Source organism: Numenius arquata, chromosome 6 (assembly GCF_964106895.1).
Source record: "Numenius arquata chromosome 6, bNumArq3.hap1.1, whole genome shotgun sequence".
In the NCBI taxonomy this organism is placed as follows: domain Eukaryota; kingdom Metazoa; phylum Chordata; class Aves; order Charadriiformes; family Scolopacidae; genus Numenius; species Numenius arquata.
Window position 1 is genome coordinate 29,257,318 of NC_133581.1, and position 26,357 is coordinate 29,283,674.

Consider the following 26,357-nt stretch of genomic DNA (forward strand, 5'->3'; position numbering starts at 1 on the left):
ATAGCCTTACCACACCTTTGTAATCTACCTGAGTGGCCTGCCCATATAGGCCATTGCATTCTTTTTCTTCCTTTCTTGCCTTCTATATGAAAATTTATACTAACATATAATATGCATTTCTACAAAATCTGCAGAATTATTGAAAAATTCAAGTTGGAAGGGGCCCCAACAAGATCATCTACTCCAACACCAATCTCTCAAAGTATTAGTTACACCAAAAACATGTGAAGCTCCCACAGTCTACTACATATCAGGTGATCACAATCAGATGCAGATTCTTCCAACTTCTGCTTGCCATAGTACTCAGAAGACTGAATGAGACTTTTGCTTAATCTGTCAATATCCTGTATTTCTACAGCACCTTTCGGCAAAGGACAAAATTAGCGGTCCACCTTTTAGCCTGCGTGTTTACTGTCTAATACCGGTAACTCTCTCACAAACTCCATTAATCAGCCCAATGCCAACTGCTTGCTTTACATCTAGAAGGTCAATTTTTGTACAGAGTTGAACAGCCTTCAGTTTCAGATAATCAGGCTCAAGCATTTTAACAATCAAAGACAATCAATGTATTTTCAAAACTAATAACGTCACCAAACTAGAAAAAAGTTAGCAATCACTGGGACTTACACATCACTGAGTTCATACTTGTCAGATAGTACTGTGAAATAAATCTTGCGTATTTGATTTTTTGTGTGTGCAATTGACTCATTCGTTAAGTTTTTATAGCGAAGCCTATCCTGAAAACAAAATTCTGAAAACGCACAGGATTTATAAATGCTGTGCAGTCCTGCTTGCATAAAATCAAGGCATTGAAAAATCAGTGCGAGCAATGAATTCATAGCTACTACTAGGTGAACATAATAGCCAAGGTGTCAATATGGGTGGTCAAGCCCGCATTTAGACCATTAAAATGAGTTAATCAGACTAGGTGCTCAGCATGTGAACGCTCTTTTTACACCGCACATCTAAGCTGAGCTCTTGGAACATCTACATGTTTCATCAGGATATTTAAAGGTCTAAAGATAACTCAATAGTTTTCACAAAGGAAAGAATCCCCACCCAAGCCAAGGAAATTATCTGCATGCAAATTAGTAACCCCCACGTTTCCACAAGAGCATAAAAGCAGTATGAGACGAAATACAACTCCACAAGTCTGTTTTCAGTTGAAGATATAGTAGCACTGTAGCAACTGTCACTTCCTTTTCAATGCCTGCTTCACTGTAAGAAATCAAGTGCTGCGTTGCAGGAGAATTTCAGCTTTTGGAAAGCAAGTTTCCACTTTTCTGCCAAATTAGCATTACCAATGGTAACACTCTTCTTTACTTACAGGCAAAAGACTAAGTATTTCACCCCATGATACAATATACAATTACCTATACTTTGTTGAGCAGATTCCAAGGGAAAGAATTTCCTTCTCGTCTTAGTCCTTTAAAAAAGGTCCTAACGTTATTTTTTAACAGCAGCTCAGAGATGACTAGCAAAACACTGCTATCTTTGCATCTTGAAACAATTTTTGAAACCACTTTCAAATATATGTGTACAATACAAGCACATAAACTGCATGGTGTTACACTCGGTTCCAACTCTATTGCAGTTTAAAGTGTTGAAACATCACGACACACACATCAATCCTGGATTGTTCATAGTCTGTTTCTGTAAGCAACCAAATTCACCGTTTCAGCAATTGCTCCTATTTTGTTCATCGTATTTCTCCTAAAGCTGCTAAACTACATGCTTCCATCCACCTATGCTCCCGTAGGCTAGTACAGAAAAAACTGTAGCCACAAATAAATGAGCCATCACTGGATAGATAGAAGAATTTCCAATTACACAGAAAACAAGGAAACCAGCAACTGCATTATATAACATACTCGGTTCATTTATTTAGATAAATGTAACTGAAATGTGATACAACTTTTTAATTACAGAAGTGTAATAAAAATAAAGTCTTTGTTGCTGCCATCCTGCAGTTGCAATTCCAAACTTATTTCCTCTGGGATTTTCCAGCTACTGCTGAGGAGCACTGGCACATGATTTAGCTTCTTCTTTCGTGAAAAAAAAAAATATATATAAAATAGCAAAAGTATTTTGCCAGTTGGAGAATAAAACAGTATTGAGAGATCATATTTATTATTCCTTACAGCAAGACTTTAATCTTATTTCTCTCACATAGCAGTCTCACATAACCCCAAACCATCTTTCTTGCCTTCCCCACATCACACGAAACACAGCAGAATCTGATTTTGTCATCAGTCTCCATATCCCAGTGCAGAAGCATCTGAACAGTACTCTCTCAATTCTAGGTAAACTTTTCATATTCTTGTGTGTGCATATACATACACAAATCCAAGAGTTTACCATTTTCAGATATTTAGAAACAGTTATCAACAGTTAAATCTAATATTTAAATTTGACATTTCCCAAAGTTATACACGCAGAATTTTCACTGGAGGCTGTAGGTCTGCTGTGTGTCCTTCACTGAAAGGGTTATGAAGAGGGACCGTGGATCCCTTCTGTTTTTGCGGACTGTTATCTTTCCTCTCAGGGCCTCTCCTGCAAAAGTAAAAAGGAAATTACTATGCTTAAATTACTGAATCATGCACAATAGCAGCAAAGATGTATTACATACCCTTACGTTGTATGACAAGGTGTTCCAAGTTAATCAGAAGTAAACAAGTCTATGAAGGTTTCCTTTATATTTTCAAAGCTCTAAGCAATGGCCTCGATAGTAAACATAGGTCAAACTGGCTGCAGTTACACCTGGTGAGGTGCTGAGTTACATCTGATGCTTTACTTCTCAGATGACCCACCCAAAGAGCTGATATGCCAGTTATTTTACTTGTGATTACGGAAAAAACCACTGTATTCCTTGGATACACTAACCTCTCTTTGTATCTGGTTGAGCTGGATCTGCACATCAGTACCCAGAATTTCCAGGGACACACAACTCTCAGCTGGACAGGTACTAAGTGCCGTGCATAAAGAAAAAAGCCTCCATCCCCGAGCTTCAAATATCAGCTCGGTTTCTCATGAAATTATGTATAAGATGTTTAAATTCTTGAACATAGATTTCCATCTATGAAGTGAGCAAATTATTAGCAGTAATAAAACAGTATAAAAAAGCAAACTTGCTAGTCCACAAGATTTAATATTGCATTATTCCTTTGCTGTGCTCCCTAATTTAAACACACCCCTGCTATCAACTTTGAGTAAAACCAAGTAACCACAACAACCCATTCCACTTCCCACTGAGTATGCCATATGGTTTTTATTTGCATTGCCTTTCATTTAAGCTCTAATTCAGTAAAGTTTTTATTTGGCAGGAAACATTAAACACAGAAATCTTCACAGCACTTCAAATATATACATTATTAACAGCAAGTTTTGTTGCTCTGTTGACCACAACAGTCATCATGTATGTGCTTCACCTAAAACCAGAGAGAAAGCTTTGATGCAGAAGGAAAGAGCTGAGAGACATCTAGAGAGGCACAATTCTCACTTTCAGTGTGACTAAATTTAAGTAAAAGCTTTTGTCCCAGAGAAGTTCCAGGCCTTGATGTTTCTGTTTAACATTTTGTCCTAGCCTGCGCTTAGGGTGCTGGTGCCACCCTAACCAGCAGCTACAGTTCCACAGCACATCAAGTTCTTCAACCTTTGTTCTTTACATAATTCAAAGGTCTGTTCTAGCTTTTAAAAGCACTTTCAGATTCTGAAATAAATGAGGAGAAAAATTAAACCTGCTGTGCCGGCTTAGAAAACTTGTGTATACTCTCTAAGGAGATAACTTTACTTTTCACACACAAGACAGGAGATTATTTGTGGATCTGTAAGTCCAACTGCATGATCTAACAGTCCATTTTTCAAAATGCAAACAAATGCAATGGATAAGATGTGAAAAGCCTTTATAGCTATGCAACTTTCTGAAACTTTACACAGGACTAAACAAAGGGACAATGAACCCATTTCTCTCCAGACACAGCTGTTCTTAACTTCTTCCCCCCCTCTTTCCTTTCCCCCCTCTCCTCCCCACACCTAAGATCCTCATAGTAAAATAGTAGAAAACTAGATTTACAGCTATGAGGAGCTCCAGGAACTGATTCATACTATATAAATTTAAAACAAGACTATAAAGTTTGTGTCTGTCATGTAAAAGTCACATAAACTGAAATCCATAGCTAGTCAGAGGGTTTACTATCAGCTTATTTGAAAGTTTTATTTCAAAAACAGTTTTGAAAGACCAAGCTTTCAACAAGATTCTTTATTTCCAGATACTTAAGGAGTTACTTTAATTAACAATATTATTCATATTTTTGAGTCTTAAGCACAAATTTACTGAGAAGGCAGCACTGGAGGACATGAAAGAGAATTTAGTTTTCTTATTAGCTTTCATCTGCTTCCTCCAACCCCCATCCCATGCCCCAACATAAAGCCAGCAAATTCCATGTTCCTTGGGCAGTGGACACACATGACTGAGATAACAGTACGTGATTGGCAAAGAATTGTGAAAATGGTTTCACAGATTGCTTAAACAGAGGCAGATTTGCCAGGTAGAAGGACAAAGTAAAGAAAAAAGGGCATTTTAGCTTATTTCCAGCTAGGAAGATTTATCTAGTTAGAACACACAGATTTTCAGAACTGCTGCAAAATTAATTGATTTAATTATTTAATATTATTAATATTATATATAATATTAATTTAATTATTTAGCATCCTGTAATACTGAATGTTTTAAAAATTGTTAAGCCTCTAAGAGAATTAAAATTCCACTATTTAAATCAATCCACATGGCAATCTTACCCTTTAAAACTTATAAAACAAAGCAATACAATAAACGAAGTAAAAATCTAAATATAATTTCATAGATCACAGCTGACTTCACAGAACAGATCCCTGCGATTCTGTTCGTAAAGGCAGCTGATGAAATGACGCACTCCATTTTTCTCAGCTATTTCTTATGCAGTAACCACATTAAATCTGCCTTTCTAAACAGTCTTTTCTGAGGGCCGAAGCAAACAACAGCAGTGCAACCAACTCACAAAAAGGCAGTTCTGAACAATTAATCAATGTCATGTAGATAGAAAATGACTGATGTTTTTTCACCATTCTGCTGTCCTACGAGCTGCCTGGAGGAAGACGTCTCTGGGACTCAGCTGCATCACCTTGCTCTTATCATGCTCAGCTGAATGCAAGTAAACCACACAGTGCCATTGCAGTTTGATTAGGACAAAACTGAATCCATTACAACCCCCTTCCCGCATTTTTATTATCCCTTTGGGAGCCCTGAATTTTGTCCCCAAAAAGAAAAAAAAAAAGCAAAACCAAAAGGATTCAGCAGGAGAGCTGCCCAAGCTTGCTAGCACAGGAATAAAATGCATCCCTAGGTCCATACTGACCCATTGCCAAATAACACACATCTGATTAAAACGCTCTGCAGTATACCCTATACACATGCTCTGAACACTCAAAATAGTTTATTTTGGTTCTGACTTTTACCATGAGCGAAACTGTAAGCAATCGTCTTTCAATTATGTTTGTGCAATACAGCCATACATCAGACAAGCCTGCAGTCTGTGAGTGAAGATACCTCTCAGGGCAAGAGCCCTATGCCCTATTACTAAGTGTTTAGGCCCAACAAACCATATTTTTTTCAGTCTATAACTTCATTGATCTGAAAGGATTTGATCGAACCAAAGATTCCACGCAGTCTCCTGAATGCATATCTGTAACAGCGGCTTAAAGCTCAAAATGATCCATGGCAATGAACTTGTAACTTGAAGAACTACCCTGCCTTTCAACACAACTTGGGATCCCCTCCCTCTCTGATGATGAAAAAGATTGAGAGAGCTAGCAAAGGTAGCCAGTAATCAAGATCCTTCAGGTTTCCTCCTTTTCTTCCTGTGGAAGAGCTTTATGAAGCTAACAGTGAGACAAGTAAGAACACGGTACTCAATGCATTCTTCATTCTGACCGCCATGAAAATTTAAGAACCTTACAAAAGATCTCGCTGCAATCACTTCAAAGACAGCTGCTAGAAAACTGGGGCGGATTTGGGTTACAGACACCTTAACTACTGAACTGCTGGTGAGAAAAATCTTTACAAATCTCCTACACTTCAATAACCACAAGCTTCTAAGTAGTAGTCATACGTGCCTTCGTATGTAGTGTTGGCTGCCTAAAATAACACGCACACACTGCAAGTGAGTGCACGTCCAGAGGTAGCTCAAGTACCAGAAATAGTTGCTGCAGGGAACTGTGAAGGCCAAAGCCAGATCCGTGGTCCTTGAAAAAGTATAGCTGCTGTAGCCATTACTTTTTGTAGCAGAGATCCTAAACTGTATAGCTTTGTCCCAGTCTTTCTCAGCAGTTGTGACAAAATTCTGAGAAAACCAGATTGTTGCTGCTGTATGAGGCACATCCTCTTGGAGCCTCAGAATTTGAAAAGGGGGCCACGGAGAACAGCACAAGAAATCCATCCAAGTTTTCCTTTCTAGATACAAAATTTCTATTACCTTTCAATGAGATAAAACAGCCACAGGAAGAGATTCTCTCAATATAGTGCCACTAATACACACTTACAAATGTTTCTGAAAAGTCAGCAGGATTATTTTAAACCGCAGATTTAGAAAGGCAGAGCGTAAGACATGCAAGATTTCGTTTGACCTCAAAAATCCAAGTTTTAACAATTACTAGGTTTTAAAAGCGAGCATCATTTTTGGAGGTATCACTTGTAAGTAAACAAGTGACAGTATTCTACAGACACTATGCTGCAGCCGTAGACAGGCAAAACAGACAGTAAAATCTCAATTAGGAACCAAATTATCCAACTGGGATATACTGAAATACTTCAGCATTGTGTAAGATCAAAACATTGAGACAGATTAATTGTGCCAGTGTTGTTTTCCAACTCTTTACAAAACTCTCTAGGTAGGCAAATTAACATTTTTCAGTTTGTAAAGTTACAAACAGCTACCCAATTATGGCAACTGGGGAGTTAAAGATAATCAAGGATTTTACAGGGGCTTAGTCACGTGAGTTCTACTTCAGTTTTGCTGTGTTAGCCCCTTTTAGCACCGTAGAAAAACAAATCAAGGTTTTATTTCCACTGCACCGCAATATCAAGAACACAAAATGCCAACAATATGCTGTTTTATTGCTAATAGAATTTGCTTGCATACAGATCTGGGTTTTAACTTAATGCACTGTTACTGAAAAGATTCTGTGCACCTTTTAAAATAATTTTTGTAAGCATTTTATTTAGTAAATGCTTGAGACAAACAATGATATTCTGTCTATAAATTTTTCTTTATGAAAGTTACAAGGAACATTTCAATGAAAGGACAAGACTCATGTTTGGACCATTAATAAGAAAAAGACACTGCTTTGACATCTCAATTTCATTTTTCAAAATAAAGACATTTTCAAGCTATTAAAAGGGCTGCTAAGTGAAGCCTTGTACTCTGTAGGGAGTCTACAATACAATATTATTTTGTCTAAGAAACACCAGTTTTTCTGGCAATAAATTATCACCTGGCTTCTTTCTCCAGTTTCTTTAATTTTACTGCATGCTAAGCAGTTAAAGTATATCCAACATGTCAATACTATTTTGTTTTACTTCATCGTTCATCAGCTTCAAGTCTCTCGTCACAGCCTGTGAGGAGGAAAACTAGCTTTTCAGAATACATGAGTAGTAAGAGACTATCCCCCACTCACACATCAAATCTAAACCAAATCAACAGAAATTACCCATTAAAACTATATACAAAGCTGTCTACCATACCAAGCTGAAATTTAGTGGCAAATCAGAAGTATTAATTAGGTGTAACTTCTATTGCCTCACTCTCCAGACCTTTGGATCTAGCATTAAGCCTCTCCCATTTCATCCCAGAGAATGTGTGAACACTGCACACCAAGAGCAGGCTGTGGCAGGAACAGCAAAGGAGGGAGGATTAGTTGCAAGCTTCATAGAATCATAGAATAGAATCATCTGGGCCGGAAGGGACCTTCAAAGGTCATCTAGTCCGACCCCCCTGCAGTCAGCGGGGACACCCCCAACTAGACCAGGTTGCCCAGGCCCTCGTCGAGCCTCACCTTGAATGTCTCCAGGGAAGGGGCCTCAACCTATTCCAGTGCTCCACCACCCTCATGGTAAAGAACTTATTCCTAATGTCTAATCTAAATCTGCTTTTTTCCAGTTTAAAGCCATTACCCCTTGTTCTGTCATTGCCGGCCTTTATAAACAGGCTCTCCCCAGCCTTCCTGTAGGCCCCCTTCAGGTACTGGAAGGTTGCTATGAGGTCTCCCCGGAGCCTCCTCTTCTCCAGGCTGAATAACCCCAGCTCCCTCAGCCTGTCCTCGTAGCAGAGGTGCTCCAACCCCCTGATCATTTTCGTGGCCCTCCTCTGGACCCTCTCTATCAGGTCCATGTCCTTTATATATTGAGGGCTCCAGACCTGCACACAGTACTCAGGTACTCAGGAGGTCTCACCAGAGCAGAGCAAAGTGGCAGAATCACCTCTCTGGATCTGCTGGCAACACATCTCTTGATGCAGCCCAGGATGCGACTGGCCTTCTGGGCTGCGAGAGCACACTGCCTGCTCATGTCCAGCTTCTTGTCCATCAGCACGCCCAAGTCCCTTTCCTCAGGGCTGCTTTCTAATACCTCATCCCCCAGTCTGTATTGATAGCGAGGATTGTTCCGGACCAGGTGCATAATCTGCACTTGCTCTTGTTGAACATCATGAGGTTTACTTGAGCCTACCTCTCCAGCCTTTGGCTTGTAATGGCTTGATTCTGTTATCATTAGAATAGAGATCAAAACACTCAGTCTTTTTTATGGCTGAGAAAATAGATCCATTTTTACAACAAATAACCTGGCATCAAACAGCTGAGAAAATTAACTAGTTCACACTGCAGAACAAAACAATTTTGCAATGGCATAAAGGAGACTTTTCCTGTTAAATACCCAACAGGTTCAGATATCTGTGAAGCTCAACTTCTTTTACAGAGCAAATCAAAATACAATCAGTGCCTTATAACCGGTTCAGGCATACCCCCTACACAACATCTGAGAGAGACTTTAGGTCAGAACTCAGAACTAGGTTTTACTCAGAACTAGAAATCTGAAGGAACCACTTTTCTTTACTGGGGAAGAAACCCACCCTGTCTGAAAGATGCTTTCAAGACAAGAAAGCATTTCAAATATTTCACAACCTATTAAAATACTGAAAGCAAATGCCACCATGGGTACACTGGTCAGATTATTCCAAGACTCAGTGTCCCAATGGAAACCAGTAACAAGTGACCTTCTTCAGGGGTCAGTACTGGAACCAGTCCTGTTCAACATCTTTGTCGGGTCACGGACAGTGGGATTGCGTGCACCCTCAGCAAGTTTGCTGATGACACCAAGCTTTGTGGAGTGGTCGACACGCTGGAGGGAAGGGTTGCCATCCAGATCCCTCTGGACAGGCTTGAAAGGTGGGCCTGTGAGAACGTAGTAGTGGCCAGCAGGACTAGGGAAACGATTGTTCCCTTGTACTTGGCACTGGTGAGGCCACACCCTGAATACTGTGTCCTGTTTTGGGCCCCTTCCCACAAAAAAGACATTGAGGGGCTGGATTGTGTCCAGAGAAGGGCAATGAAGCTGGCGAGGGGTCTAGAGAACAAGTTCTATGAGCGACAGAGAACTGGGGTTGTTCAGCCTAGAGAAAAGGAGGCTGAGGGGAGACCTTATTGCTCTCTACAACTCCCTGAAAGGAGGGTGTGAAGAGGCAGGGGTCGGTCTCTTCTCCCAAGGAACAGGGGATAGGACAAGAGGAAATGGCCTCAAGTTGTGCCAGGGAAGGTTCAGATTGGACATTGGAATGGGCTGCCCAGGGAAGTGGTTGAGGCACCATCCCTGGAGGTATTTAAAGGACAGGTAGACACAGCACTTAGGGACATGGTTTAGTGGTGGTTTTGGCAGTGATAAATTTATGGTTGGATTTGATGATCTTGGAGGTCTTTTCCAACCTAAATGATTCTATGAATACTTTTTGTCACAAGTGGGACTTCTTCGCTCTGTCTCCCAGTACCATATCTATACATTTCTTATTCTAAGAATTTATACAGAGCATTAATGAACATTGGTAAAACACAGGGATGGACATAAAGGCTGAAGCCTTCAAATTATGCAAATGTGTTTCATCTAATACAGTTCCTTTTTTTGGTCAGTTAACTTGCACCGAGAAAAGTCCATTTGAAGACAAAAAATTTCCCCAGAGGCTAAACTTGGAGTGGAGCTCAGTTCAAGGTGCCAGGCAGAAACAACAGGTGGTAAAATAGTAACAAGCAGTGAGGACTCGTTAACAAGTCCCAGATGAGAAACAGCTCAAAGTGCAACCTTACATACACTGCAGAAGAAGTTTGAGCAGTTTGTTTAGCTGGTAAAAATACAAAGGGAAAGACTGAAGAAATCAAAAAATAGGGTTAACTACTAATTACCGAGATGAATATTTAAGTCGCTATTTTTAGAAAGAAAAAAATATGAAAAAATTTAAGATAGGGAAATATGTACTTATAGTAACATGTCTTGGGGAAAAAAGATTTTTGGAACAATGGAGGAGGAGGATCAGAGAAAATGTTGGTTTTTTTTTTTGTTTTGTTTTTTTTTTTTTTTTTTTTTTTGTTTTTGTTTTTTTTTTTTCCAAAAAAACAGCTACATTACGCAACATTCCTACATAAGTATCAGGAAACACCTTCTGCCCTGATAGGCTTATGTCGTCCATAAACAACAAATATCCCATAGAAATTAAAACTGGGATTACAAACAAAGTATATTGCATAAAGAGTTTCTCTCAGAACCTTCTCTAACAGTACAAGTAACAGGTAGAAAACCCTAGGTTAAAGTAGTAATTTTATATAAAATATAAAAACAGAAAGAACGGGTAAAAGGATAGGAAAGGGGACCTTAAATAATTACAAAGAGGAGGAGACAGGTAGAAAGAAAAGAGAGACATAGCTGTAACAAGATTTGTTATGGGAATAATCTTAAGAAATATGAGCTAATAAAGAGAAAGGGAAGAGTTACAGCCAAAGTGATCTTGAAGGTCAACTAGGTTGTGTTCACTGCTTCAAAGCACGCTGCTGCTGCAGTTGTCTTCAGAAAGTCACTGCATCTAGACTAGAATTCTAGAGCCAGGCACACCTCCCAGTAATTTCACACATTTACCAAATGTCAAATGATCTATGTAATATTAAATAATGTGCATATTCTATCAAATGTCATTGCACTTAAAAAATTCTCACTTCACACTCTATGACATTGAAATTTAATGAGTTGCAGCAAGGAGACCTTAGGTCAGCCTCATCTAGAAAGAGAAACTGAACAGAGCACAAGCCAAGTACAAATGCACCAATGCATATGTGCACCCCAAGAAGTGACGGGACTCAAGAAAATGCAAATAAAAATTATTTAAGAATATAAAGTCAAAGCATGAAAGAGAAATTATTTTGATAAAACAGACCATAGTGCCTTTAGGGAAGAAGCTCCTGGTAAAAAGTTGTCATGGCTGATAGCTGGAAGAGGCAACCGTAAAAGCAGTTTAATTGAGCGCAGAAGTTGCTTTCACCACTGTACATTCATAATTAGGTCTGTTAAGAGAGACAATATTCCATCTATGTCAAAACTTCTCTATAACATCTCTAAGCCTCTTGACCTCAGGGCTTTTTGCAGCATCCACTTAAGTTTTTATATGCTTTTCCCCAATACGTCTGATCTAGTTATGAACTATTCAGGTTGGGGCCATGTATTACCATGAATTTATCAACCAATCAGCAGAAACGAGCTCCATTCTGAGGTTCCTCCCTTGGTCCTTGTCTGTAATGAAAAATGGCCCTCAAAGATGACTAATTCACCACTGGGTAAGAGTTCCATAGTGCTGAGCAAATATCTAGTGGTTAAGTGGAGAAAAATAAAAAAATAATAAAACAGCATAAAAAATTACCTACTTTATTTCCTTTGCAAAAAGACTAGGTGAGTCTGAAAGAAAGTGCGATTCTATAGGAGTAAGAGGGCAAGACTTAGAACTCTTGACCTGCTGTACGTCCATTCTCTTGCATGACTATCCTGTGACGGTCACAGACATACTTCTGTGTCTATAAAGTAAGAAATGTTTGACTACTTGCATAGAAATGTATTTTCAAGACTTACCAACTAGAAATAATTAAAACCTCTAACGGACATCACTTTAGTTCAAAACCTTACTTCAACAATTTATCATCTGAATGTTGGGTCATCCCCTATGACAACAAATGCCTTTTTACTTGCATCAAATTCAAGGTGACACATACTATGGAACTTACCCATTTTATAAAATATGTACAGTGTATCAAAATAACTTTTTCCATAGTTCAATGGATCAAGTTCGTGGTTGCAAGTTCTTTGAAACTGTATTTACAGAGTAATCTCACAGTGCCGGATACAACACCCATGCATATACTCATGATTCATTTAACAAATACAGCATAATTCAGGAGTGCTACAAAAAGTCCTATGCAATCACTTGACAAATATGATACTAAGAACAAGAGGTTCTTAACTTAAGGTTAAAATTAAGAGAATGTTAATAACAGCATTATGGTTTTACATTTTTCTTCCTCAGAAGTGCTTTGATACAGAAGTTCTCATCAAAATTACAGTATGGAACTATGCAAGTATAAGACATATGTCCACTTACAGTATAGCTATGCAGACATTTATATGTATTTTTAACATAAATTTTGTATAGATAGATATTTCCCAGAGCTTTGCTGAGACAAAAAAAAATCCTTAGCAGCAGCCGAAAGATTTCTTTAATAGTTCTTCTTTACAGTTATATAATTTTTAAAGTATTTTCGATTTAAATTTAATGATAACTTAAATTTAAAATTCGATTTAAATTTAATGCGTAACACAATCATTGTTGTACCACAACTGAATCCAAATATACCTGCTTCTACAGGAACTGGTTTCTCCAGGAGAAAAACTGTCTGTTTCCAGTGTGTTTTGGTACACTGGGGACCAGTTGAAAACAAGACCTGCAATGGAAGAGTTCAAGAGTTTGATTAAGAACAACATTTTTGATATCACACCACATCAATCAATTACCAAATGCACATGCACATGAAGTGTTTGGTACTGCAAAATAGACTCACTGCCAAACACCTTGAGGCAGAATACAATACAATACAAACACACCCTCATCTCTCAAACACATTTTAAAAATGCATTACCCCAAATACTCACTTTGTTGTGACAGTTCTTCTCAAAAAATATATCGAAATAACCAGCAACTGCCTATAAAAAAAAAAAGAGGAAAAAAGCAAATATAATAAAGGATCATAGTGACACTTAAGAAAAAGTGTCATTAATATATACGTTTATTGGGATTGCTACTCCTTTTCAAGCCTTTACTGAGTGGAACAAGCTTAGATTTATGCTTTCAAGCATGCTAGAAATCCTAAGTAAAAAAATAAGCTGTCATCACATCTTTGTTCTACTTAAGAATATTGAGCCCACTGTAACTGCATTTTATTACGTACCAAATTTTAGTCCGAGTTTCCAAAACAACCCACACGCCCTAAGTGCAACTAGGATTACGTATGAGAAAACAGCCTTTCAGATGGGCAAACCCACGAGCATAAAATTCAGTCCTGGTCCTCTACAGCTCCCATGACCCTCACTAGACACACAGTACAAGGGATTCTGCGTGACACGTTCACTCTTTGCGTAGCTTAATGCTATTTTCCACAACAGCTCCCTGTGAACAGAAGCAGAGCATAACCTGGCAGGGAGTATTTTTCTTCCTCTACTACACACACAGATAAGGAAAAAGATTCACAAATGCCTCACAACGGCTTTTTAAATGGTTAGTAGTTTCTAATAGTAACTCTCCATATTAGTCTTTGGAACACCACTTGTGTCCCTCCTGCCATCCCACTCCTAACCTCAAGAAGAGCCTCTCTCTTCAGTGCATAATTCATTAGCGGCACTTTTCTTCCAGCTTGAAGAGGAAAAGAAATACAAGATTGTCCACACACAAAACAGTATACCGACATTATCAGTTATACGGTCTTCTAATACTGGCCTGTATTTTTGACAAAAAAAAAAAAAAAAAAAAAGAAAAGCCTTGTGATAGTCCCAGAAATTCAAAGAATTTAAATAAAGAACTGGAAGATGCTAATAAAAGACCATCCACTCCAGTTTCACCTCTGAATTCCTCTCCATGCTCACCTTTATTTACTTTTTACTGTCTTCTACAAAAAGGCTAAAGCAAATCATACCATGGGCCCAAGGCAGTTATGCTTTTCTATTTTACATCAGCCTGAAGAAATGACCCAGAATAGAGCTTTTGAGGAACTCCAACTACAGCCAACGTGGAGAGAATCCCTTCCTGCTACAGTACGTTCCAACAAGATGCATATCAATTCAACGATGGCAAGCCAGTGGCATGAAAGCTCAGTGCAAACAACTGATTACAACCTTCTGCTCACAGCACTGGTGTTTCTTCTCCTACACTAAGTCTGGAAAGCTGGTTGCTCCAAACATTTACAAAGGACATGCTCTGCAGCACGCCCTTCATGTTGACTATATACGATATATCGTGAGGGGAAAAAAAAAAAAAGTCAGACACGCCTACAAAATTCAGGTAACAAACTGAACGGCATAGGGCTTTCTCATTATGAAATATGTAAACTGAATGCTAGCTAAACCTTTCTGGTATTTTTCCTCTCTAGTCTAAACCCAGAACAGCTTTCACCAACATGGTGGAGAATACAATGTGTTAAAGCAAGTAAGCCTATGTTAAAGCACTTGTGTTAGCTTTTCAAGCAAGGGTACTCCAGAGAAGACTGGCAAGTTCCAAATTCCAATGTGGGAAAATATTCTTCAAAAAAAATGGACCAAGGAGACACTGAGGGACCTTTGTGACAAATGAGCACCAGACGTTGCAAACAGTGACTCTTCCATCCCTTTACTAAAGTCCTATCACTCAACGCTGAGAATCTCATTCCCAAGTGAATTAGAGCCTTGTCTCTAATATGCCTTTCTGAGTAAAGGCTGAGATTGTTTTATTGACCCATCAGACTACTTTTGTTGATGCACAATCTTTTCTGGACATTAGTCAGAGACCTACTAAGTCCTATAAAATATCAGGTCAATACTGTTGATATGTTTACAAGTAAGACCTAGGATCTGAGAAAGGAAAACAAGGTTGAGACAACAAAAATAAATTCAAAATGGAGGGGCGAAAATGGCTTCCAGAGAAAATGAGACAATCGAGCTACATTTAGGACTAGAAAGCTAAAAACTCCAAGCAGACATACCATTGCTAAGGTGGATACAATTATCTATACATTTGGCAGCAGGAAGTAACAGAAACACCCTACATGCTGTCCTGAAAACACGTCCCCAGATGAACATTTTTAGGGGATCAAGTTCAGGCTGAGGGGAAACTGCAATTACAAGCAAAAAACTGCTCCCTGCTATTTGCTGGCTCCTGTGCTCAGGGAAACAGGATTTGTACACCTTCTGTAAATGACTAGGAAAAATGACCACCTTATTGTTTACAGTATCAATGGTTTCCCTCACTCAAAGAACCTGAAACATTGACTATCTAAATCAAGAGGCGGTAACAGTAATTATTATACTTCACAGAGACCACCTTACTCAGAGCTCCAAGCATTACAGAGTTCAAGAGTTCAAGGCATTACAGAGAGCAAGAGCTCTATATTGATCCATTACATTCTTTTTGTTACATTCTAACATGGATATATGTCCTTCAATATTGATTCTGAAATAATTGCTGAGCCAAAACAAAAAAAAACTATAGAAAAACACTCTAAGCAAACAAATTCCTCAAGTCACTAAAGATAAGCTCCTGTGAACGGCTTCAGGTGCTCCCCAACATTCCTCAAATTTGTCTGACAACTCCTGATTGAAATCCTAGATCCCTTTCCAGATGTATTGTCTCCAGCCAGTCAAAGCTGGGCAGGGTGGGAACCCCAAAACCATAACACACACTCTGGTGAGCTATATCAATAGGCAAGGTTCAGATCCCAGTCCCGCAGAGCTAAATATCGATTATATGCTTAAATACGTACCGGAGAGAGTTAGAATGATGTTTTGAAAACTGACATTTGTCTTATGGAATTGGTTACAATTATGTGATTTGTTTTTAATAAAAATTTTTAGGCAACCTACCATCAATCACTTACCAACACTGCATTTAATCTCCAGATAAAAATCTCTCCCCTCGCATTTTAAATCTTTGGGAAAACAAAAAGTCTAATACCAAACCAGCTACCAAACTGACCAGCTGCAAATTTTGTTTAGTATTCGCTATGGCAGCTATTCTACAAGTCAATTACAGTTGAGGAAATACAAAAAGTGAAAATGCACAAATTAAATATATCCCTCTTTGATGCACACAGCCTGTGGCTTACCCTGTAAAAGAGGAAACCAAACCAAAAGTTTAAACCTGCAATTCAACAGAAGTACAACGATTTGCATACACCTAGGTAATAAACGTAAGGTCAAGTCTACCCTGAAGCCTCTCATTTAACTCCAGCCTAAATTAATTACCTTCTTCCTTTCCTCCTCTTTATTTCATGGGGATGACTCCGCGTGCTCCCATGTCAGAAAAGCATTTTAAAAGGCATTCAATTTAACCAAATTCTACATGATTTTAATGAAGAAAATTCAGTTTTATTTCTGAACAGATATGTTAAAGGAATTATTAAATTCACTAGCTCTTCTCAAGAAAAGGGTTGCTCCATATGCTCACCCAAACACTATGCTACGCTTACATTTTTATGTATACTGTTGCCTTTTTGAGATCTTTCTGCTTTTGAGCTGTTTCATCATACTTGATCTGCCCGAGGCCTAAGGGATCTCAAGCCAGCTGCGTGGATAACTGCAGACTCATTAAAAAGTGCACACCCGGCCTTCCTAAAACCCGCCAGACAATTCCATAGAACAAGAAAAGCAATCAGTAAGGACAGTCACAACGAGTTTCAAGGCTGACATGGTCCCAAGCCTACATTAAAGTTTAAACTGGTAAGCGATTAGCTACAGATACTCTTTTCTCTATTTCCTTTAGGAATTCATACCACCCATTCCAATACATGATTGTTCAATTAAAAGCTTTATCACAAGAAATAGGGCTGCTTCTGTGCTAAAATACAGGGAGGGCATGCAGGATCCCAGCATTGCTCTGAGACCTTTTTGTAGAAAACACACAAGCAAGGAACCCAAGAGAAAGAGAAGCCTCAAATTTAGCAGTTAATCTATAAAACCTTAGTCTAAAGAGCAGGTGGGCCTATGTCAAAGGGAAACCTTGTTTTTTTTACACCCAATTTAATGATTTCTTCATACTAGAAAAAAAGTTGACAGCTTCCTTGAAAGAGCTATGAAAAACTAAAACCTGACTGCATTACAGAAACCTATTTCAATACTCCCAAACGCAAGTGCTAAAAACCCCTAACCTAAAACAACCCTCCTATCCCCACCCTTTAAGGTATATTAGTGTAAGCCTTGCACCACTAAAGAAATGATCTAGTACCCCACGTTAATGATTTGGGGGGGAGGGGGAAGTCAGAAGTAACTTCTATTAAATATGCAATACTAAAGAAAGACATTTTCAATGTTTACAGTTTGAAGGAAGATTAAGTCCTCCCTTCTTGTTGTAAAATTTAACACATGCAGCAAAATATAAGGAAAAAACCCCACTTACAAGTGGCATACTAGAAGCAATCACAGACACGAGCACGCTAAAATGGAACAGAGAGTAGGCCAGATTTTTATTAAAGGTGGCATATTTTTTATAAGAAGAAAACCAAAGAAAAGGAACAAGCAAGTAATGTCCCCACAAATATATTTTTTTTTTTTAGCATAACGATAAGAGTTTTTTCTTCCATTGCAGTTCTCATCTTTTTGCTCCGTCTCTGACAGCTCATTTACAACTTCACCAGCGACTAATCAGCAAGAACTTAAACCTCCTCTGGAAGAATCTTTCAAGTGCCAGTCTCCCAAATACCATCAAAGAGGAAAACAAAAATAATGACTTCTAAACTGGTAATAAATAATGGCAACTCTAGCCTGACACACGCTCTAGCCTCAAAGGATGTTAAATATCAGGAACCACTGCAGAAGTGTTATTCTTCCTGTTCTCAAATAAATTGCCAGGAGAAAAGTAGAGCTATGAGGGCAAAAACGCCAACTCTAGAACAAAGTCTCCACATCTACCCAGGGAACTAAGAAGGTTAAGTAAAAAACTAAGGAAATATTTAGGAATAGATGTGCATTACTGAGACTGCAAAGCAGTATCCTATAAGGGCCAAAGAGTTCACCCAACAGCTAAAACCAAAATATTCCTATAATTACAACAGCAGCCACTAAATTCTACCCGATTGTGTCAAAAGCAGGTTTTGATGAAGATGTAAAGTAGCTTAACGTCTTCATCCATCACTGAGGGTTTCTAAGGTGTTCATGCAAACATACGAAAAACTGTAAATGAAGCAATTCCTCCCACTAAAATTCACTTGTCTTCAACAAATTTTTCTTCCCTCTTAAAGAAATTATTTTGAGCCCCCTCCCCCCCATTTATTCATGTAATAGGTACCAAATGTTAAAGCTTTTTGTGATCTTAATATATGTAACAGATGAATATTAGTACATATTATTTATACTCTTGCACTTCAAGCCCTTAGCTGAAATTGGAAAAGGAGTCTATATTTTAATTCATGTATATCTGAATAATAAAGCTTTTTTTCTAAAGAAAATGGCTGGCTGTACTGGCTGTACATGCAGCATTTTAACAGGATAAAACAAATGAGATTGCTCGACTCCTATGTGAACTCGTAAAGGCAACCTCACCAATTCACTTAGGAACAAGGAAATTAAAAATTATCATCATCGCTATCACCTACAGTGAGTAATTTATCATTCTTGCTCTTCACTAGTATCATGTTCCAACAGTGAGTGGCTACAACAAATACAATTAGACAGCTGGCCACAGAAGTGGGAGATAATGTGCTTTTGATGGAGTTTATCCAAGCATGGAGATGGAATGTTTGTCATCCATGTGGCAGAGTTGCTGCATTTTTATCACAGGGAAAAGAAACCCCTCGCTATTAAAACCCAACATTTTTTGTTCTAAAAAGAACAAGAATCTGAAGATCACTGCAGAGGAGGTTACCAATAACTAAATAGATCAGAAGGACAAATCCTGCTTTGTAACGCGATAGAGCAGTCTTTCCTTTAAATAGAAATCAGGGATCCAAGGTGTGCTTAACTGCGTGCCCAAAGCCAGATGTCCACCTTTTAGCTTAAAAATTTAGTTTCTCACCTAAGGTTGGAATTAAAGACTTATACGCTAGTACTTATTGTTGGCTCCCAAGTGGAAGATTGGACATTAAAAAATTGAAACTGTCTAACATTTAAGAAGATCTTAACAAGCGAAGATTTTTCCTTAGCCAAAATAATTTTCTCCAATCAACTCAACTTCCTTTTTTCCTCCTAAAGGTTTTAATACATCAGTCACGTCCTCTGGTTCATTATCCCTTTTTCACCCCCTTCCTCCCTCCCACTTTTTATACACATCCCCTGCTCTTTCACAAGATCTCCTGGGAGCAATGAAGAGATACTGCCATTTTCCTCCCCAGGGATATTGTTATTCAGCTAGGAAAGATCAACCTTGATGGACTCACAGGGGAAACGCTCACAAACAAAAGAGAAAGTTTGTCAATTGATTTCTACACTGAGGGTAATCACCATTATATTTTATCTCAAAAGCTCACACAGCAATCAGCTTAGAATACAATTAATGGAATATTTTCCTAGCAGCATCTACTAACTGATATTAGCCAGATGTCTCATTAAAATCAGCAGTGACAAACCCTAGCTCTTTACCAGGAATATACACTTTCACAGGCTAATTAAATTTATTTTTGGCCATTATCTTTGTAAGACTGAAATAAAGTCAACTTGCACTAAAAGCGCTTTGAAACAATTTCATATAATGATTCTATACAACCATTTCATGCTCTGAAAATCTTCAATATTTGAAAGCTGAAATAATGATAAATAAAGTTAATCCTAAAATATATTACTTGGTAGTAAACCACAGGAAGAAAAAAAAAGAAAAATCAGCAGAAAGAATTTGTGCTCTGATAGATAAAATTTTTAAGGATATAGTGTGTGTATATATAATGCATATAAAATGCATTATAGGATCATCTGCAATATGTCTTTAAGAAGCACCTAGAGAGAGACATCAGGCTTATCTGTTATGAGCATGACTCAATACTCTGCTAGGTTGGTTTTTTTTCTCACACAAAAGTATGAGAGTAATTTAAAATAATTTACAGGTGGAAGAATGGACCTAAATCAGATATATTTCAATGCTCTTAAGTCTGAGGAACTTGTGTGGTTTTTCTATTTTGCACCAGCTTATTACCATGTCCAGGCATTTATGTCCTGACTTAGCCCATTGATTTAAAAACAGAAACCAGCCTATTGCCTACTGAATTGCACGGCTTTCAAACGAACTCTGGTACAACTAATTGGCACTATCATACAACCAGATAATTAGCCAAGAGGTCAGCCACAAGGCCTTCTGACAGCAAGAACAGCGATAATACCTAGAAAGATGAGAAATATCTATATTTCAGCACTTGCATTATTAGTTTTCAGGAAGTAAAAGATTTGTACTAAAAAGTGACAAAGCAAAATGGAGGGGAAAAGAATAAATATCAAAGGATGACAAAGAGGTGGGTGGCAAGTCCAAAAGGATAGCATTAGGCCTGAGAAGCTAATCTTCCCGTGATCCCTCCAGTCAAAGAGCAAGGAAAAAAGCTCTGTTCCTAACTGTCTCTTAGGCGAAGCTTTCCCCCAGCCTTTAGGAAATCCTCCCAGAAAGTGGTTTACCAGAACAACTTACAAGAACAGAAATAAAGTCTGGGGGAATCAAGACAAAGTCAACTGCTCTGTTGAGACTAAAAATAAACACAGAATTTCAAACAGTATCTACTAAAGCGGAGAGGGACAAAAAAAAAAAAAAAAAAAAAAAAAAAAAAGAGAATGAGGAAAAACTAAGGTCAGCTTTTAGAATCAAAGAATGCTTAGAGTTGGAAGGGACCTTAAAGGTCATCTAGTTCTAACCCCCCTGCCACGGGCAGGGACACCTCCCACTAGACCAGGTTGCTCAAAGCCCCATCCAGCCTGGCCTTGAACACCTCCAGGGATGGGGCATCCACAGCTTCCCTGGGCAACCTGTTCCAGTGCCTCACCACCCTCACAGTGAAGAATTTCTTTCTGTTTAAAACCCAAGTTTCAGAGGTATTTAACACCTTGCCACAGAAACACAAAGTGCAGCCTCTCCTGCCCAAGGGGTCCTGGGAGTGTTCCAAGTCATAATCAGAGAAAATGCGGTAATGAGTTGGTAAAAAGACAGCATTATGGCTTCCATTCCTGTCAGTTTTTACAACTTACTGGCCTGCTACCACAGGTGTGCGAACAGGAGGATGGAAGGAAGCAACAGACCCCAACATGGCTAAAGCCTCCAGAGCAGCCAGCTGAAAGTTTAGCTCTTCCACTATGAACGTTACGCTGCATACTCCATCTAGATGAGGCCACAACGCTTTCTCCGAGTACTTGCTAAATTACTTCCCGTCAGCGCTACACTTCTGCAAAAACAAGTTCAGCAACAGCTGCCATGTTCAAGGCCAGGTTAGATGGGGTTTGAGCAACCTGGTCTAATGGGAAGTGTCCCTGCTCATGGCAGGGGGGTAGGAACAAGATGATCTCTAAGGTCCCTTCCAACCTAAACCATTCTATGGTTCTAAGACATGTTTCCACGTGAGGATGTCTACTCTGTACTCCTCCACACCCATGAAGTGCCTTGGAATGGAAACCCACTCCCCACAGCCCGAGGAGATGGTGCAAATTGGCAGCTGATCTGCCATAGGATCCACAAAACTAACATATCACCTAAGCTTTCCACCTGTTTGGTTTTTAAAGACAGACCACTTGGAGGGAGTCCTAGAGGCAACCCCACGTATAGGGTTGAGAAAAAGCTGCTTTCAAATGAACTTTAGGTTGTAAGCTAAAAACCACTGATATATACAAGCATATAAGGATGGATTTCTAAATTGTTATTTCTGTGAAATATTTTTTTTTCTAAATAAAGCAAAAATATTTTAAACAGTTCATATTTAAAAAAATGCAAAAATGAGAACAGACAAGTTAGAACTTTAGAATAAAAAGCTAGTATTTTGGGCAATATAAGCAGCTTTCTCTTTTTATGCAAAAATTGGAAAGCCAGTAGAACAACAAAACACGGATGCAAAAAAGAAAACCATCAAATGTTATTTTCAAAGGACAAATTGCAATCTTAAAGCATCTCCTCAAAAATTCTCAATATAAATAATGGACTTTTATTGTTCATTTACTGCAAGGTTAGGCAGCCTGATATGATGGATGAACTGTCAACCCCCAACTAAACTTCTACAATCCATCATAGAAAGAGTGGAAATTTCACTCAGAGTGTCAATAAACCTAAATGATGAAGTGCAAAATACTTTACAGAGTTCTGATCATTTTTTAAAACCTGCATTCACTACAAAATATTAGAAACACTGCTCTTTCCCCGCTCCCCTCCTCCCTGGAAGTCATAAAATACAGGTGTACATCTTGATTTGTAAGTCAATGATACCACAGAATCATAGAACAAAAATGGAAGTTTTCGTAAAGGTCTAGTGCTAGGGAAAATGGTGTTTACAAAATAAGCTATTTTACTCTCCCCAAACATCAAAAAGATCATCAAGATTTTGTAAAGAATTCTGTTTAACTAATCAGTTATTAAAAAGTGGACACATTAAAAAAAATTAACTCAGGGCTGCACTGGAGCTGGATCTGAAAGGTGACCCTTCTCTGAGGCAACCAGATTCTATGTTCTATGATTCTATGACAACTGGAAACAGGAGATGTATTTTTTTTTTTGTGAATGCACAAAAAAATATACAGATTTCCACTTAATTAAAAAACAAAAAGAAGTTACTGTGTCTTTAATTAATTTGGTGATAATTGACAAATAACTATGAAGTATTTGCACATAGCTACTAACTCACACCAATAACAATGCTTTAAATTATATGTATGGGAAAACTTTGCTTTTTAACACCAATAAATTCTTATGAATCCTGTTATGCAGCAAAAGTGGTGGCAAATGCAGCAGCGTGAACTAACATGCAGAGCCATCCAAAACCAGTTATTACGTTGCTTGACATCGGTATCCAAGAGTTTGTTATCAGCTTGTTTACATTATACAGCAATATATTCTTTGTGTCGGCATCAGAAGCAGTCTGCATCTCTTCTTCATATACACATGCGAAAGCCAAATAAACCAATTGTAGCAGACTTAGCACAATATATTAAAAATTAGCTATCGATTACCCCTTTGGACTTGATTCTGTGATATGCGGTGATTTACTTTAAGCATGAAACTCCCAGCAGAAGGATCACAATACACCAGACTACAAAAATTTTAGGTTTTACTACAGATCTCAGTGCCTAATACAAACTTTTGTCCAATTTGGTGAGAATATTTTAATAAATTGGTATAAAGTGTTTATAATTAATCTTGAACGTAAAAGCATATTACTGCAATTAAAATATGTAAAAATTAGCTCATCTTGTCTTCGCTTATCGTTTGCTGTTTAAAAACTCAATGCATTACTTTAAACTAAGCCATCACCAAGCTTTCTCATCTGTACCTCATCTTTATCCCAAACGCCTCGCTTAATGGCAACGCTACAAAAAAATCCTTCTATTTGATTCTTTTCTTCACTTTTCCAACAAAGCAAGCAAGCTGTGCACCATAAGTAAAATCAAAAAGGTATCCTCACATAGGTACCAATCTAAATATTTCTAATTATTTACGTTGGAATACCTTATTTGTTTTAGCTTTAAACACATTGATAACATCTTTATTTCAGAAGTCACTCACACGCTTACATGAAGGATGTTAAAAGAATATTTAGGTGTCTTCAGTGACTTGAAAAATGGAACACAAAACACAACATAAATTGCATGGACGCTTTTAGAAAAAAAATAGGGCACATTTTTCATTAATCCATAAATCAGTCTCTCTCTCTATTTTCTCATAAATAGCAGATACTGAATAACCAAGAAAAAAGGCAGCAAAATGAATGTGTATTTAAATAAATTCATACTGAACAATGCCTTGGAAGGCATAACTTCCAAGAAGTGTCTGAAAGACACCCTACTACCGAGTCTTCATTTAATTGTAAAACTTAGACTGAAAAATGTTTTTTTTCTTTTCTTTCCTTTCATATTGACTAGTGTTTGACAGAAAAACAATACCCAATAGAGTGAGATCATAGGCTCAGATTTGCCAGAGATCCTTATCTTAAAACCACAGAATCATAGAATATCAGGTTGGAAGGGACCTCAAGGATCATCTGGTCCAACCTCTTCTTGGCAAAAGCACAGTCCAGACAAGATGGCCCAGCACCCTGTCCAGCTGAATCTTAAAACTGTCCAATATTGGGGAATCCACCACTTCCCTGGGGAGATTATTCCAATGCTGACAGTTCTCATTGGGAAAAATTTTCCCTTTGTGTCCAGTCGGAACCTCTCCAGGAGTAACTTGTACCTGCTACCCCTCATCTTTTCCATGTGACTCCTTGTAAAAAGGGAGTCTCCACCTTCTTTGTAGCCACCCTTTAAATACTGGAACATGGTAATAAAGTCTCTCCATAGCCTTATAGTTTTTGCTGTAATCAGAACTCCCTTCCAATCAAATTCCACAGCCCTTGCAGAATTAGTGTCCCTTTAAGTATAAGTCATATTCACTTACATAAAGTAAAAATACTAACTTACATACAATAAACTAAACAGATGCAATAAAAACCCTGGTAATCAACCAGTGATTTAACAGATTCGGATTTTAATTAGAGAGCTATAGTCTACCTTTCCCATATCTCTTTTGATTTTCACTCTTTTTACTAAACTTAGAAAAGCTTTTCTGAGAATACTGACTGCATCGTTCTTGAGCATACCGGTAACAACACGTCTGAACAGAAAACTCGTTTCAGAAAATGGGCTAGAGAACAAAACAGAACCACTCCAATGCTAAGGCTCCTTATCTTTGCCTTTCCTCATCTACCTGCACTATACCATAACATGGAAAAGCACGGATTTGATGGATGGACCACTCGGAAAAGGAACTGGTTGGATGGCCACACTCAAAGGGTTGCAGTCAAGGGCTCAACGTTCCAATGGAAACCAGTGACAAGCGGTGTTCCTCAGGGGTCAGTAATGGGACCAGTGCTGTTGAACATCTTTGTTGACGACACGGACAGTGGGATTGAGGGCACCTACAGCAAGTTTGCTGATGACACCAAGCTGTGTGGTGCGGTTGACACACTAGAGGGAAGGGATGCCATCCAGAAGGACCTGGACAGGCTTGAAAAGTGGGCCCATGCAAACCTCATGAACTTCAACCAGGCCAAGTGCAAGGTCCTGCACCTGGGTCATGGCAACCCCACGCACAAATACAGGTTGGGCAGAGAATGGATTGAGAGCAGCTCTGAGGAGAAGGACTTGGGGGTGTTTGTGGATGGGGAGCTCAATGTGAGCTGGCAACGTGCGCTTGCAGCCCAGAAAGCCAACCGCATCCTCGGCTGCATCACAAGAAGCATGGCCAGCAGGTTGAGGGAAGCAATTCTACCCCTCTACTCTGCTCTGGAGAGACCCCACCTGGAGTACTGCGTCCAGCGCTGGAGTCCTCAGCACAGGAAGGACACGGACCTGTTGGAACGGGTCCAGTGGAGGGCCAGGAATATGATCAGAGGGATGGAGCATCTCTCCCATGAGGCCAGGCTGAGAGAACTGGCGTTCAGCCTGGAGAAGAGAAGGCTCCGGGGAGACCTTATAGCAGCCTTCCAGTATCTAAACGGGGCCTACAGGAGAGATGGGGAGGGACTCTACGAGGGAGTGCAGCAATAGAACAAGGAGTAATGCTTTTAAACTGAATGAGGGGAGATTTAAATTAGGTATTAGGAAGAAAATCTTTACTGTGAGGGTGGTGAGAGACTGGAACGTGTTGCCTGGAGAAGCTGCGGATGCCCCTTCCTTGGAAATGTTGAAGACCAGGCTGGATGGGGCTTTGAGCAACCTGGTGTAGTGGGAGGGGTCCCTGCCCATGGCAGGGGGGTTGAAACAAAATGATATTTAAGGTCCCTTCCAACCCAAACCATTCTATGATTCTAAGACTATTACTGGAATTTTCCATCCATTTTTTTTTACATAAAGGGCTCAT

General features: G+C 38.8%; 1 protein-coding gene across 1 annotated transcript in view; it reads right to left on the reverse strand.

The window, feature by feature from the left end:
* Nucleotides 1-1,855: 1,855 nt before the first annotated feature.
* The window catches only part of PRMT3 (protein arginine methyltransferase 3), a 67,400-nt gene continuing 42,898 nt past the window's right edge, over nucleotides 1,856-26,357 (reverse strand). The window contains exons 14-16 of the mRNA XM_074149108.1: nucleotides 13,262-13,312; nucleotides 12,966-13,053; nucleotides 1,856-2,553 (exon numbers count right to left, since the gene is read on the reverse strand). Of these exons, the coding sequence (XP_074005209.1) occupies nucleotides 2,444-2,553; nucleotides 12,966-13,053; nucleotides 13,262-13,312 (249 nt within the window). The 3' untranslated portion in view covers nucleotides 1,856-2,443. The remainder of the gene's footprint in view (nucleotides 2,554-12,965; nucleotides 13,054-13,261; nucleotides 13,313-26,357) is intronic.